At 68.9% G+C, this 11,930-nt stretch overlaps 4 protein-coding genes across 4 annotated transcripts; 3 read left to right on the top strand and 1 right to left on the bottom strand.

Moving 5' to 3' along the window:
- Positions 1 to 3,665: 3,665 nt before the first annotated feature.
- On the top strand, positions 3,666 to 5,796 carry EMIHUDRAFT_463070 (hypothetical protein; the record flags this gene model as incomplete). Its single annotated transcript, XM_005780690.1, has 3 exons — positions 3,666 to 4,076; positions 4,148 to 4,597; positions 4,722 to 5,796. 3 exons carry the CDS (start codon positions 3,666 to 3,668, stop codon positions 5,637 to 5,639), a joined length of 1,779 nt encoding a protein of 592 aa, XP_005780747.1. The 3' UTR covers positions 5,640 to 5,796.
- A 508-nt stretch (positions 5,797 to 6,304) lies between these two features.
- Positions 6,305 to 6,651, top strand: EMIHUDRAFT_64185 (hypothetical protein; the record flags this gene model as incomplete). The annotated part of the gene is made up of 3 exons (XM_005780689.1): positions 6,305 to 6,414; positions 6,486 to 6,520; positions 6,584 to 6,651. Coding segments are annotated over 3 exons (213 nt in total), but the record flags the coding sequence as incomplete, so codon positions are not given.
- A 176-nt stretch (positions 6,652 to 6,827) lies between these two features.
- Positions 6,828 to 8,075, bottom strand: EMIHUDRAFT_434721 (hypothetical protein). The gene is made up of 2 exons (XM_005780688.1): positions 7,833 to 8,075; positions 6,828 to 7,741 (listed from the first exon to the last, which is right to left on the bottom strand). The coding sequence occupies exons 1-2, from the start codon at positions 8,037 to 8,039 to the stop codon at positions 7,085 to 7,087; spliced, it is 864 nt and encodes a 287-aa protein (XP_005780745.1). The 5' UTR covers positions 8,040 to 8,075; the 3' UTR covers positions 6,828 to 7,084.
- A 965-nt stretch (positions 8,076 to 9,040) lies between these two features.
- Positions 9,041 to 10,910, top strand: EMIHUDRAFT_434720 (putative DNAJ). Its single transcript, XM_005780687.1, has 5 exons — positions 9,041 to 9,597; positions 9,777 to 9,824; positions 9,900 to 9,965; positions 10,031 to 10,321; positions 10,354 to 10,910. The coding sequence occupies exons 1-5, from the start codon at positions 9,127 to 9,129 to the stop codon at positions 10,609 to 10,611; spliced, it is 1,134 nt and encodes a 377-aa protein (XP_005780744.1). The 5' UTR covers positions 9,041 to 9,126; the 3' UTR covers positions 10,612 to 10,910.
- The last annotated feature ends 1,020 nt before the right edge of the window (positions 10,911 to 11,930 follow it).

Genomic DNA, 11,930 nt, shown 5'->3' with positions numbered 1-11,930 from the left:
AGTCAGGCGAGTTGCGCTGGACTCAACGCTCAGCCAGGAGCTCCGCACACGCGCGCTCGCTCGCTGGCGCGAGTCATGGCGCATGCAACGCGCAGCAATGCTCGCCTCGCCTCGCGCAAATGCGACCGTCCTCGCAGCCGACAGTCCACCGCCTGCTAAAGAAGCACTGCGATGAATGCGGCACCGGCGACGCATGGCAGGCTGGTCATGACGCAGTTGTAGGGTGTTGTGTGCCGTCAGAGTGACTCTCTGTGTGTCAGGGGTAGTCAGGGCCGTCCATCAGAGCTCCAGTAAGCTCGGAGACACCCGCCATTAGCGCGGCTCGACCTCTTTGAGTCACTGCCTTCCCGGCGGTTTGGCTGTAGAGCCTCTACAACCAACTCTACAGCAAAATCGCGCTCTACATGCCGCCCTCGTGGACCCAGCCGGCGCCGTCGCCGTGGCGAGGGATGCCGGTATAGGATCCGTCGGCGTAGAACTAGAAGACGAGGACGTCGTCGAGGTAGGCGCATTGCGCCACGACCTCAGCGGGATGCTGTGCGGGGAGCGCCACACTGACTGAGGCAACGCGGTCGTGCCATAGAGGCTCGGCGTCGTGCCGCAGAGTGAGCACTGCTCGCCCAAGGGCGTCGTGGATCTCCCGCTGCCGGGCGATCTCCCACAGCCGGGCGTCGACAGCGCGGGAGCCGTCAGCGTGAATGATGAGGCTCCCCTGTGCGGCTGGCGGTCGTAGCTCAGCGATGGAGTTGTGGGGCTCGGCAGCGGCTTGCGCGGCGACGCCGAGCTTGTTGCTGCCGCGCCCCTTGTCGAGGCGCCCGCCGCCCGTGCACGCCGTGAGCGCCGCCCCCGACGGAAGGTCCCAGCTGAAGACCCTGGAGCTACCCCCCTTCGAGAGCTCCGGGGAGCGGCCAGCGGGAGAGTGCGACACCGCCGGCGATGGGTTCCTCCCAGAGGGCGAAGGCGAAGTCGCAGCGCCCGGCCAGAAGACGCGCGCGCGCGACTTGGAGGCGCCCGCAGAAGGTGACGGAGCCGCCCCTGGTGCCCGGCGTAAGGAGGCAGGCGTCGGAGGCGGGGGAGGGCAGCGAGGAGAGATCTGCGGAGGAGCGGCGATCGCAGTCCTCGAGGTGGGCGAGCTCGGGCTGCGGCTCGACCTGGAGGCCGATGTACGCGTTGTCGGCCCACAGGCCGGCCCGCGCGCGCACCCTATGGGCGGCCTCATTCGGGTAGTTGCGCGAGCGCAGTGCGAATGAGGGCAAGCCCAAATTGCCCTCCATCGTACGGGCAGCGCAGCAGCTCGAGGATGGAGGCGCAGGGCAGGCCGGCGACCTGGATGCCCTCGGCGACGATGGTGCCCCCGGCGACGGCGGGGCCCACGAAGGTCCCGCTGGGGGCGGGCGGGGAGGCGGAATGCCCTCACTCGGTTGCGAGAGAATCCCCTCAAGGGCAGTGGAGGCGGCAGCAGGGAGGGCGGCGGGGCGGGCTTGCTCGGATCGGCGCGTCTGCCCTCGCCGCCCTTGCCCCCGCCCTTGCCCCTGCCCTTGCCACCCGGCGCGTGGCGAGAGGGCGACTTCCCGAAGTGCGCGCGAGCCTCCCCGATGATCTTGCCCTTCTCCTCCGATGTTTTACCCTTGAGCAGCTCGCACGCCCGGTACAGGTGCTGCAGGGCAGGGCCCTGCTTCCCGGCCTTTTTGCGGGGTTGCCACCCCCCGGCCCGGCGGCAGACGAGTAGGCGGCGAGGATGGCCTGTAGTGCTCCGGGGTTTGCGAGGAGGGCGGCAAGCGGGTCGGCGGGAGAGGGAGCCGGCGGCGGCTCGGGCGGTGGTGGAGCGGCGGCGAGGGCCTTCTCCGGACGGGGGGAGCACTTCTCGCCACGCTCGTCCATCTTCGCGAGAAGATGAGGACGCAGGCCTGCATCAGGATGTTAAGGCGGACGGTGCCGTTCTCAGCCGCCTTGCCCTCCTTGGGGCTGCGGGTAGGAGAGACCTCAATGATCCTCGTGGCGACAGATCGGAGGTGGAGGCGGCGCGGCGGGCGGCGAGCAGGGCCTCGGACTCGCACATGATCCGGTTCCGGCTAGGGTTCCGGATGTGTTCACGTCGAGGGTTTTTTGGACGAACTCGAGGAGCAGCAAGTGCAGCTCGTGGTGCGTCTTGGCCTTGTGGTTGCGGCGATCATTGAGCCACATGACGGCGTGAAGGCGCTCCTTGAACTCGGCGAAGACCTGCTCGGTCTCCTGCCCGAAGCCGCCGGCGAGGAGGGGCTCTCGGCCGAGCTCAACGTAGATCCGCTCCTGGAGCTCGGGATCGGCATTGGCGACCTTGGAGTAGATCGCCACGAAGAGGCTGGTTGCGGTGGGCGATCCAGGCCTGCTGCCAGCCACCTCGTCAACGAGGCGCATGATCTCCTCGCGAGGTCGCTCGCCGGCGACGATCTTGTCGAGGAGGACAGTGTAGACGGCGTTGTTGATCGAGGCGACGGCGCGCGGGTCGTCTCGACGTGCGAGATCGAGAGAAAACGACCGAGCTCGTCGTCATCCAGCAGGGAGCGGGTGATGATGGTTGCGGGCCCACCAAACTGGTGGGGCAACTTGATTTTGTCGGCGAGGAGGAGCTCGACGTACTCGGACATGCACATGGTCGTGCGCCTGTCGGGCGCGTCCGACTGCTGAAACAGCTTGACGAGCGCGTCGGTGTCGCTCGCAATGATTTTGTTGGAGAGGGGATCGATGTAGACCCTTCCCCCTGTTGCGATGAGAATGAAGATGCCGGTGCGCGACCTCTGGTCGCTCGAGTAGCTGACCTTGAGGAGGGTGTGGGCAAAGGCGAGCGTGCCGGCGCCCGCATCGATGCCGATTCGTTTGGCCCACTTTGCGGCTTTTGCGTAGGTTGCGACATCCTTGGCGGGGACCTCCCCGAGGCCCTCCGCCAGTGAGTCGGGCATGTCTCTGGGATAGCGTGAAGGTATCTCCCCCAAAGTGCTGGTCGTGACCAGTTTGACGCTGCCACGTTCGGCCGTGCCCCGGGAGGGGCGCGGTCGACACCAGAAGGGGGTCGTATACGTTCTCTAGAGACCACGTAGTCGGGGACGTCCGCAATCACAATGGGGACGGACACGACGGGGCGAGCGGTGTGAAAGCACAGAGGCAACCAACACACCACTAGGGTTCGGGAGAATGCTAGGGTTAGGGAGAGAGTGCCTGACGGGCTTCGGCCCGACGCGGTCTACAGGCGACTCACATCGTCCCGCGCCGGATGTAGAGCTCTACAGCTCTACAGGACTACAGCGCTCTACAGCTCTACAGCTCTACAGCGCTCTACAGGTCTAGTCTACACTCTCCACAGCACCCTCCCTCAGCTCGTGGGCTGGCACGCCCTGTTTAGCCGCGCTTCCCCCGCGCGCGCTACTCGCTCGTGGCCGCGCCATGCCTGGCCCTCCCCAAGCTGCTGCGAGCCCGGAGCCTGACGCTGAGCGCGTCGCCGTCGGCACCGGCGGCGCACCGGCGCACAGCGGCGGAGTTATCGCACATTCGTACTGCATGGCCGCTCGAGCCCCTGCGCCTACCTATGGGCGCGAAGCGATCTCCCCCTAACACCGCCCAGTCAGTGGACGTTAGGATGGGAGCCCCCCCTAGACGGCAAGGTGCCCGAACCCAGATATGAGTAGGTGATGGCGCGGCCACGCGTTCGAGTTGGCCTCTGCCTCGCCCTCCTCTGCTACCTCCCCTCCTCTGCCAGCCTCGCGCTCCCAGAGGCCTTCCGTCGGGCGCGGGCGCGGAACGCCCGGCTGCAGCGCAGCGCAAGCTCGCCGGCGCCGCGGCCGCCGCCGTCGGCTGCTCCTCTCGTGTCGGGCGAGGTGGTGCTGCCGCCGTCGCTCGAGGAGCGGCTCTCCTCCGCGCTCGGCGTCCGCAGCCTCAACCCGCTCCAGCGGCTGGCGCTGCCCCACGCGCTCGGCGGCGGCGACACTCTCGTCCACGCAGAGACGGGCGCAGGCAAGACACTGTGCTTTGCGCTGCCCATCGCCGCCTCGCTCGCCGCCGCCGACGGAGCCGCCTCCTCGCCGGCAGCCTGCGACGGCTCGGTGCTCTGCTCGCGCCCTCGGAGGACGCGCCCGGCAATCCCTCGAGAGCCAACCCCGGACCCGCCCGACAGGTGCACGCGCTTGTGCTGAGCCCGACGCTCGAGCTGTGCGCGCAGACGGCGGCGGTGCTCAACGCCCTCCTCCCGGGCTGCGCCGCTGTCGTGGCGACCGACGAGGCCGCGCGGCTCCTCTCCGGAGGGGCCGCCGCCTCCGCCCTCGCCGGCGCCCGCGTGCTGGTGTCGCCTGCCTCGCTCGCCCTCGCGCTGCTCCCCGCATCTGAGGCGCCGGCCGGCGGAGGGCGGCGCGCGAGCGGCGCGGCGATGAGGGCCGACGCCGGTCGGTCGCGCGGCGCCGGCCGGAGAGGCGGTGGTGGCGGCCGGCGGCCGGCGGCCGGCGGGAGGGGAGGCGGCGGGAGGCGGTTCGAGGAGGGCGGAGAGGGCGGCGCAGTGACGGCGGTGCGAAGCCGCTCGCTGGAGCCGGGCGGGCTGCTCGGCTCGCTTCGCCTGCTCGTCCTCGACGAGGCGCGGCCGTCCCTCCCGCACACCCGTTCTGCGACACCCTCCCCTTGAGAAGAGAGGCTGGAGCGGGCCCGCCCTTGTGAGACGCCGCCTCCCTCCAGCCCTCCCCCCCCCTTCTCGGCGGCAGGCCGACGCGCTGCTCGGCACGCTCGGCAAGTACGCGACGCAGAGGCAGAAGGAGTCGCGCAGCCGCCACCCCAAGCCCGCCGCTCTCGTCGTCAAGTCGCTCTTCACCGCCGCCGCCTCCAGACCACCCTCCTCCGGCACCCTCCAGCTGCTCGGCGCCTCGGCCACCGTCGGACGTCCGCTCCGCCGCGAGCTGCAGGCCCTCTCCGGCCGCTCGCTCGCGGTGGCGCAGCTCCCCTCCTCTCCGCCTGGCGCAGACATCGGCGCGCCCTCCGCCTCGCCGGCCGGCTCCTCGCGGCAAGCGGCCTCGTCCGCGCGGGCGGTGGGGCTGCCGTCGACGCTCGAGCTCGCCGTGCTCACTTGCGAGGGGGACAACACCGCGCTCGCCCTCCAGCGCGCCCTCGGCGCGGCCGGCGAGGGCGCCGCCCTCGTCTTCGTCCCCGACGGCCGCCCGGTCGGTCCGGAGCTGCGGCTGCTCCGCCAGTGCGGGCTCCCCGAGGCGGAGTCTCTTGTCGACTACCTCGCTCGCCGAGCGGGGGGCGGAGGCGCGGAGGGCGGAGGCGCGGGGGGCGGAGGCGCGGGGGGCGGTGGCGCGCCGCTGCGGCTCGTGGCGTCGCCTCGCTCGGCGCGCGGGCTCGACCTGCCCGAGGTGAGCCTAGTCGTCATCCTCGGCCTGCCCGCCTCGGCCGACACGCTGCTCCACCTGGCGGGCCGCACGGCGCGGCAGGGCGCGGCGGGGCGCGTGGTGCTCATCGCCACGCCCGACGAGGCGGCGGGGCGGCTGGGCGTGCTCGGCGCGCAGCTGGGCGTCGACCTCCGCGCGCGCTCCTCTGCGGTGCGGGAGCGCGACGAGGAGTGGGCCCGCACCTGGGCGGTGCACCAGCAGGTCGTCCAGGCGGAGAGAAAGTACAACAACTGAAGGGTACGCACTGGAGGCGGAGAATTGGAGGAGAGAGAGGGCGGGCCGCCGGGGGCGTGTGTGGCTTGGGCGGAGGGGCGGGGTGCAGCTCCTTTCAACGCACAACGGTCAGACTCACGTCCTTGTGGAGAAGAGGTATGAGCGTATGATTAGAAAGAAACGGAAAGAAAATTAGGGACGCGGCTTGAGGGTACCGGTAGGGAGGTCGGTTGCTGCTGCCTGCTGGCACGTGGCAGGTCGGCTCTCGGCACGCGCCCAGGGACATTGCAACATGCAACAAGGCGTTCTTGCAGAACTTGCGCTACTTGGACCGCAACTTGAAAGAAAGAAAGAAAGAAAACAGACACCCCAAGGGAGGGATGGGAGGACGGCACGCCGCCACCACAACTTGGTCTTGCGGAGCAGAGATGGAGTCGCGTCTAATTTTTTCAAAAGCGAAAAGGGCGTAAGGTACCCCCTATTTGATAGTTTTTCGCTTCGCTGCGCGGCCTGGGGATGGGTAGGTAGGTATCTCGTTTTGGCGTGAGTCAGATCAGACCCCCTATCCTGGTAGGAGCCGGAACCCAGAGTTGCCGAGGGCATGGTCAGCGCACTGACGCGCCTACCGCCCACACGCCTTGCGACACACAGCTCACGCCTCGCGTCCCGTCACGACCCCGCTTTAGTCGGCGCTCCTCAACTTCCAGTCCTTTCTCACCTGCGTCCTGCTCTTCATCTGCACGTCCACGTACCTCAAATCGCAACGGCCCTCAATGTTTAGAGAAAAGAAGCCAGGGTGCGTGTAGCGACCACCGCGCCGCCCGCCAGCGGCACGCCGCGTCACCAGCTGTCCACGCGCGCTGGCAGGCTCTTCTCACTCGTCTACAAGGGCGCTGTCATTGGTGCGCAATCGCGCCGTGCACGCAGCTGCACCCACCCTCACCCGACCCCGCCGCGTGGTGTAGGCACGAGGTTAAGTCCTTGGGTATCTGCTAGCTGTCTGCTCATGGCCGCATGGACTCTCTTCTTCTGACGCACCGCCAACCTTCGTGGGCCGCGTCTCTCTTCACTCTTGCATTTACGCATTACGGCGCGCGGGTTTTGGGTTTAGCTTTGAGAGTAAGGGCTAGGCGCGCGGCGCGTTGATGTCGACTGTAAAATCGCGCAAAAAACGAGCCGCAGGCTGTGTTCCCGCTGCGCCCACTCGCCGAATTGCCGGTCCATACGAAACATAACACGTACAGTAACACACGCGTCCTCACGGCCTGGGGTGCTGCGGGTCACACGCAGAGCGGGACGGGGCGGGGGGGCACAACAGCTCAAGACAGGCGGGTGTCGGGTCGTCGGGTCGGCGCGTGGCTCTCGCCCTCGGCCTCCGTCCCACGGGCCAGACACAGGGCCCCACACCCGCACAGCTCTCCCCGTCTCGCCACTCGCTCCACCGTCTAGAGGCGCCCGGGTTGCGCTCAGAGCTCGTCGTGCAAAGCGCGCTTCATCGCGGCGTTCTCGCGCCGCAGCATCTCGAGCTCGGAGGCGCCTCCCATGCCGCCGCCGCCCATCCCCATGCCGCCGGCCATGCCCGCCATCTGCTGCTGCGCCTGCGCCATCTGCTCGGGCGTCACCTCGAGGCCCATCGAGCGCGCCATCGCCGCCATGTCGGAGGGTGCCATCGAGGCGACCTTGTCCTTGACGCCTGCCATCATCTGCTGCGCCTGCGCCTTGAAGGCCGGGTCCGCCATCAGCGCCTCCACCTCCTTGCGCGTGTTTGGGTCCTTCATCATCTCCATCACTCCCTGCATCACGCTCGGGTCGCGCGCCGCCTGCTGCAGGTTGGCCATGCCCAGCTCCGCCGTGTTGAGCTCGCCCGCCTTGTGCCGGTCCGCGTTCCGCAGCTCCCACTCCGACGCATCGCCCATCGCCGCAGCGCCGCCCATCGCCGCCGCGCCGCCCGGAACCTGGCCCATCGCGGTGGCGGTCGCCATGCCGGGCACCGGGTTGCCCTGGGCGTCGAGCATCCCGCGCGCCTTGGCCTTGGCCTCGAGCTCGGCGAGCTTGGCCTTGGCGGCCTTCATGTACTGCGGGTCCTTGAGCATCTCTGCCGCCTTGGCCATCACCTCGGGGTCCTGCGGGCGGGCGGCGGGAGGCGCGGCTTACGCTTCCTGCCTCTCTCGCCGCCTGTCGCGGCGGCGGGCGCAGGAGCGGAGCGGCGCCCACCTTCATGCCCTGCATCACCTCCTGCATCTTGTCGGGGTTGCGGCTGAGCTGCTCCCAGCCGGCCATCGCGATGTCGACGTCCGAGGGCGGCGGCGTGGCGTCAGCGATGCCGGACGCCTCGCCCTGCATCTTGTTGCGGCGGCCGAACTGGGCTTCGGCCGCGAGCGGTGCGCAGATCAGGGCGACGCAGGTGAGGAGGCGGGCCATCGTTGCTTCAGGTCGAAGGCTATAGGCGCCACCAGATCGTGATCGAAGCGGAGTGAAATGGGTCGGCAAAATAAGAAGTGGCGCCGCGGGGAATGGGACCGCCGCAAGCGGCGTGGCGTGGAGCGGTTGAGCATCCCTCCGGGGGCCCCTCTGCGCCGGGGAGGCGTTGTTGGAGGCTAGGACGCAAGCGTCCGTCGCCTTTTTCAAACTCGGGTCCCCACTCCGCTACGCTCCGACCCGAATTTGGAGGGCCATGAAGTTTAAGTGCGGCAGGTTGCCTATGATCCAGAGCTTACTCTCTTGCAGTCCGCTACGCCGGGCCTTAGCTCCGTTGCGAAAGAAAGAAAGAAAGAAAACAGAGAACGCAAGGGAGGGATGGAATTGCGACTCGCCGCTTTCCTTCCGCTGTGATTCTGTGTGAGCTCTGTGTCTTGTTTGCCAACACTACACCTAAGGGAGGGATGGGAGGACGGCACGCCGCCACCACACAGGGATTTTAATAAATAAATAAAACGGACACACCAAACAAGGGGTGGGAGAAGGACAGGGTCCCCACCTGCGCGAGCAGGATCTTGTTTGTGAAGGACGATCAGGGACACAGGGGAACGGGAGCGGGGAGCGCATCGCGACACGGAGGGGGGCTGGGCAGGGTTCACCCACACGACAGGGTCCCAGGGATTCCCCTCTCGTATAGGACACAGGGATTTCTAAAGATATTAGAGCGCGGTCGAAAATTCTTTGTGGCCTTCGCTGAACCTCCCACAGCCTGGTGCCACGAGCAGGGGCAGTGCGTCCCACGGCGGCTGAGCTCGCGCACGCGCCGCCAGGTATGCTGAGGCAAAGAGATTCCCTCCTCGCTCCGCCGAGGCTGCTGCTGATCGTGTTCGCCAGCCTGCTCGCGACCGCCGCTGGCGCCTGGTCCGCGCACGCCGGGCAGCGGCAGCAGCCGTGGCCGCGCCAGGCGAGCCGCTCGGCGACGCCTTTGGCGCTCGCTGCGCCGCCTCACGCGTGGGGCCGCCAGCGCGGGAGCGCCGCGGCCGCTGGGAGCGCCGCCACGCCGCGGGCGCCGAGAGCCGGGCGCGTCTCCATGCAGGAGACGGACCTCTACCAGGCGCTGGGCGTGGCGCGGAATGCAAACGACGGCGACATCAAGCGCGCGTACCGCTCCGCGGCGCGCAAGTACCACCCGGACGTCAACCCGTCGGACGACGCCAAGGAGAAGTTCCAGACCATCAACGAGGCGTACCAGGTGCTCTCCAACCCCGAGATGCGGCAGCGGTACGACCAGTTCGGGATGGCGGGCATCAAGGGCGCCGCGGGCGCGCCAAACATGCAGGACTTTGACCTCGGCGACATCTTCGAGTCCTTCTTTGGCGGCTCGCCGGGCGGCGGCGGCGGCCGCGCGCGCCAGAACCGGCCGACGCAGGGCGACGACCTCCGCTTCGACCTCGAGCTCGACTTCAAGACGGCTCTCTTCGGCGGCGAGAAGAAGATCCGCATCACGCAGCTCGAGGCGTGCGCGACGTGCGCGGGCTCGGGAGTCGCGCCCGGGGCGTCGGTGCGCCGGCCCCCTCACCGCCCGCCGCCCAGGAAGGGGCGCTCGAGCCGGGCTCCCTCGGCACGCCTCCGGGCGGCACGCCTCCGGACCCCCCCCCCCCCTACCCCTCACCCCTCTTAACCCACTCTCCCTGACCCCCCCCCCCCCCCAACGCCCACCCTCTCCGCCGCGACTCCCAGGTGACGACTTGTACAACCTGCGGCGGCCGCGGAGTGGTGATGCAGACGGCGCGCCCGCTCCGGCCGTTATCCCCGCCCCGCCCCCTGCGGCAAAGCTGACCCCTCCCCTCCCCTGCCCCACAGGTCAACACCATCCTCGGCAGGATGCAGCAGCAGTCGCGCTGCCCCACCTGCGGCGGCTCGGGCTCGGTGCCGCTCTCTCTCCCCGCCCCTCCCCCCCGCTCGCCAGCTCAAGAGCCTCCGCCTCCGCGCAGGTGGTCGAAAAGTACTGCGGCTCGTGCGACGGGCGAGGCACAAACAAGCGCTCCAAGCAGCTCACCGTCACGATCCCTCCCGGCGTCGAGAACGGCAACCGGCTGCGCGTGCGCGGCGAGGGCGACGCGGGGCCAAAGGGCGGCCCCTCCGGAGACCTGTATGTCTTCCTCTCGGTCTCGCCGAGCAACGGCTTCCGGCGCGAGGGCATGGACATCTTTTCCGAGGCGCGCCGCCCCGCCGCCGCCCCGCCGCCGCCGTTGTCTTGCCGCCGCCGGCTTTGGCTGTGCGCGGTAGAGGCTGGCCCGCCCCCCTCCCCTCGCAGGTGAGCGTCTCGTACCTCGACGCCATCCTCGGCTCGACTCTCAAGATAGACACCGTGGACGGCTCTCCCGTCGACGTGGCGCTGCCGGCGGGGACGCAGCCGGGCGCGACGCTCCGGCTCGAGGGCAAGGGCGCGCCCAAGCTCAACAACCTCAACGTGCGCGGCTCACACTTCATCAAGGTCAACGTACAGATCCCAAAGTCCCTCTCTACGAAGGAGAAGGAGCTGGTCACAAAGCTGCGCGCCGAGTCTCGGTAGGCCGCCGTCGCGGGGTAGGAACTAGGTGGGTGCCGGGGTGAGGAGAGTGGGGGCGAGAGAGAGGGCAGCGGAGGGTGCTTTCGTGCCAGACACGGGGCGAGGGGGGGTGGTGCGATCGTCACCTCTCTACGAGCCGCCGCAGGCGCGGCGTGGCGCGCGGTGTCGGCGGTGGCTTGCAGTCCTCCCTCTCCAGCACTCACTCGCTGTCGCTCCCTGTCTGGGTGCTTTTCTCTCGTTCTCGATTCTCTCGATCTCGTCTCTCCTATCTGTATTTGGCACAGAGAATTTTTTCGTCCGCTAATCATCGATGATACAGAACACACTAATCGAGCGAGCAGTCTTGAGTCTTCACCTCAGCAGACCTACACCAGTCAACACCCGCGCCGCGGTGCGCGGATGACGACGACACTCGACACCAGCATTGACGCGTTGAGCAGGACACACCAGTCGGGGCAAGAGCGAGGATACATGCACAAATTCTCACTTCTTCGCCTCTGGCTCTGCCCTCTATGACATGGGGGAGTTCGGGGGGGGGGGGGGGGAAGGCCCTGGCTAGCGGCTTGCCTCACCACTGCTCGGCCCCGTCCTCTATCGACTCGTCGTGTACGAGCAGCGACGCGGAGAGCGCACCGCCCGCGTGCGGCGAGAAAGGCGGCACGTGCAGCGCGCCGAGGAAGCGAGAGGCGATGAACTTGCGCGCCAGCGGCGCGAATCGGCGCGGCTCGGCCTCGGCGTCCTCGTAGTGGGCGTCGAGCGACGCGCCGTACTCTTGGAGCGCCTGGCGCGAGAGGTGGCCGAGCTCGCGGTGCGCGATGGCGTGCTGCGCGCGCAGCAGCTCCAGCGGCCGCGAGAGGCGCGCCGCGCTGTAGCCCGTGGCCTGCGCCATGAAGGGCGTCCAGTACGCCACCGCCTCGCTTGCGGCGCCCGGCGAGCCGTCCGTCCAGCGGCCGGTGCGCAGGCAGGCGGCGGCGAGGCAGAGCGCCGCCGAGGCGACGAGCGAGGGGCGGAGGGGGGCGCACTCGGCGATGAGGAGCGAGAGCTCGCAGAGGTACTGGGCGAGCATCGCAACCTGGAGGCGAGGGGAGCCGTGGGGTGGGGCGGAGAGCTGCCCCGGCGCGTCGGCGGGCACCGAGGGGGGGTGGGGGGGGGGGGGGCGTGGCCCCTGGCGCGAGAGGCCTCGGTGGACCCAGAAAAGGTCGGGCCACCAAAGGCGCGCGAGCGCGCAAAAAAGGCTGTCGACGGCGGTGGGGTGGGCAAAGTCAAAGTGGAGGGCGACCCACAGGGAGAGCTCCCCCTCGAGCAGCTGCGCCTCCGAGTGC

This window comes from Emiliania huxleyi (genome assembly GCF_000372725.1).
Source record: "Emiliania huxleyi CCMP1516 chromosome Unknown EMIHUscaffold_21, whole genome shotgun sequence".
In the NCBI taxonomy this organism is placed as follows: domain Eukaryota; phylum Haptophyta; order Isochrysidales; family Noelaerhabdaceae; genus Emiliania; species Emiliania huxleyi.
This window is presented reverse-complemented; position numbering and strand designations above follow the sequence as displayed.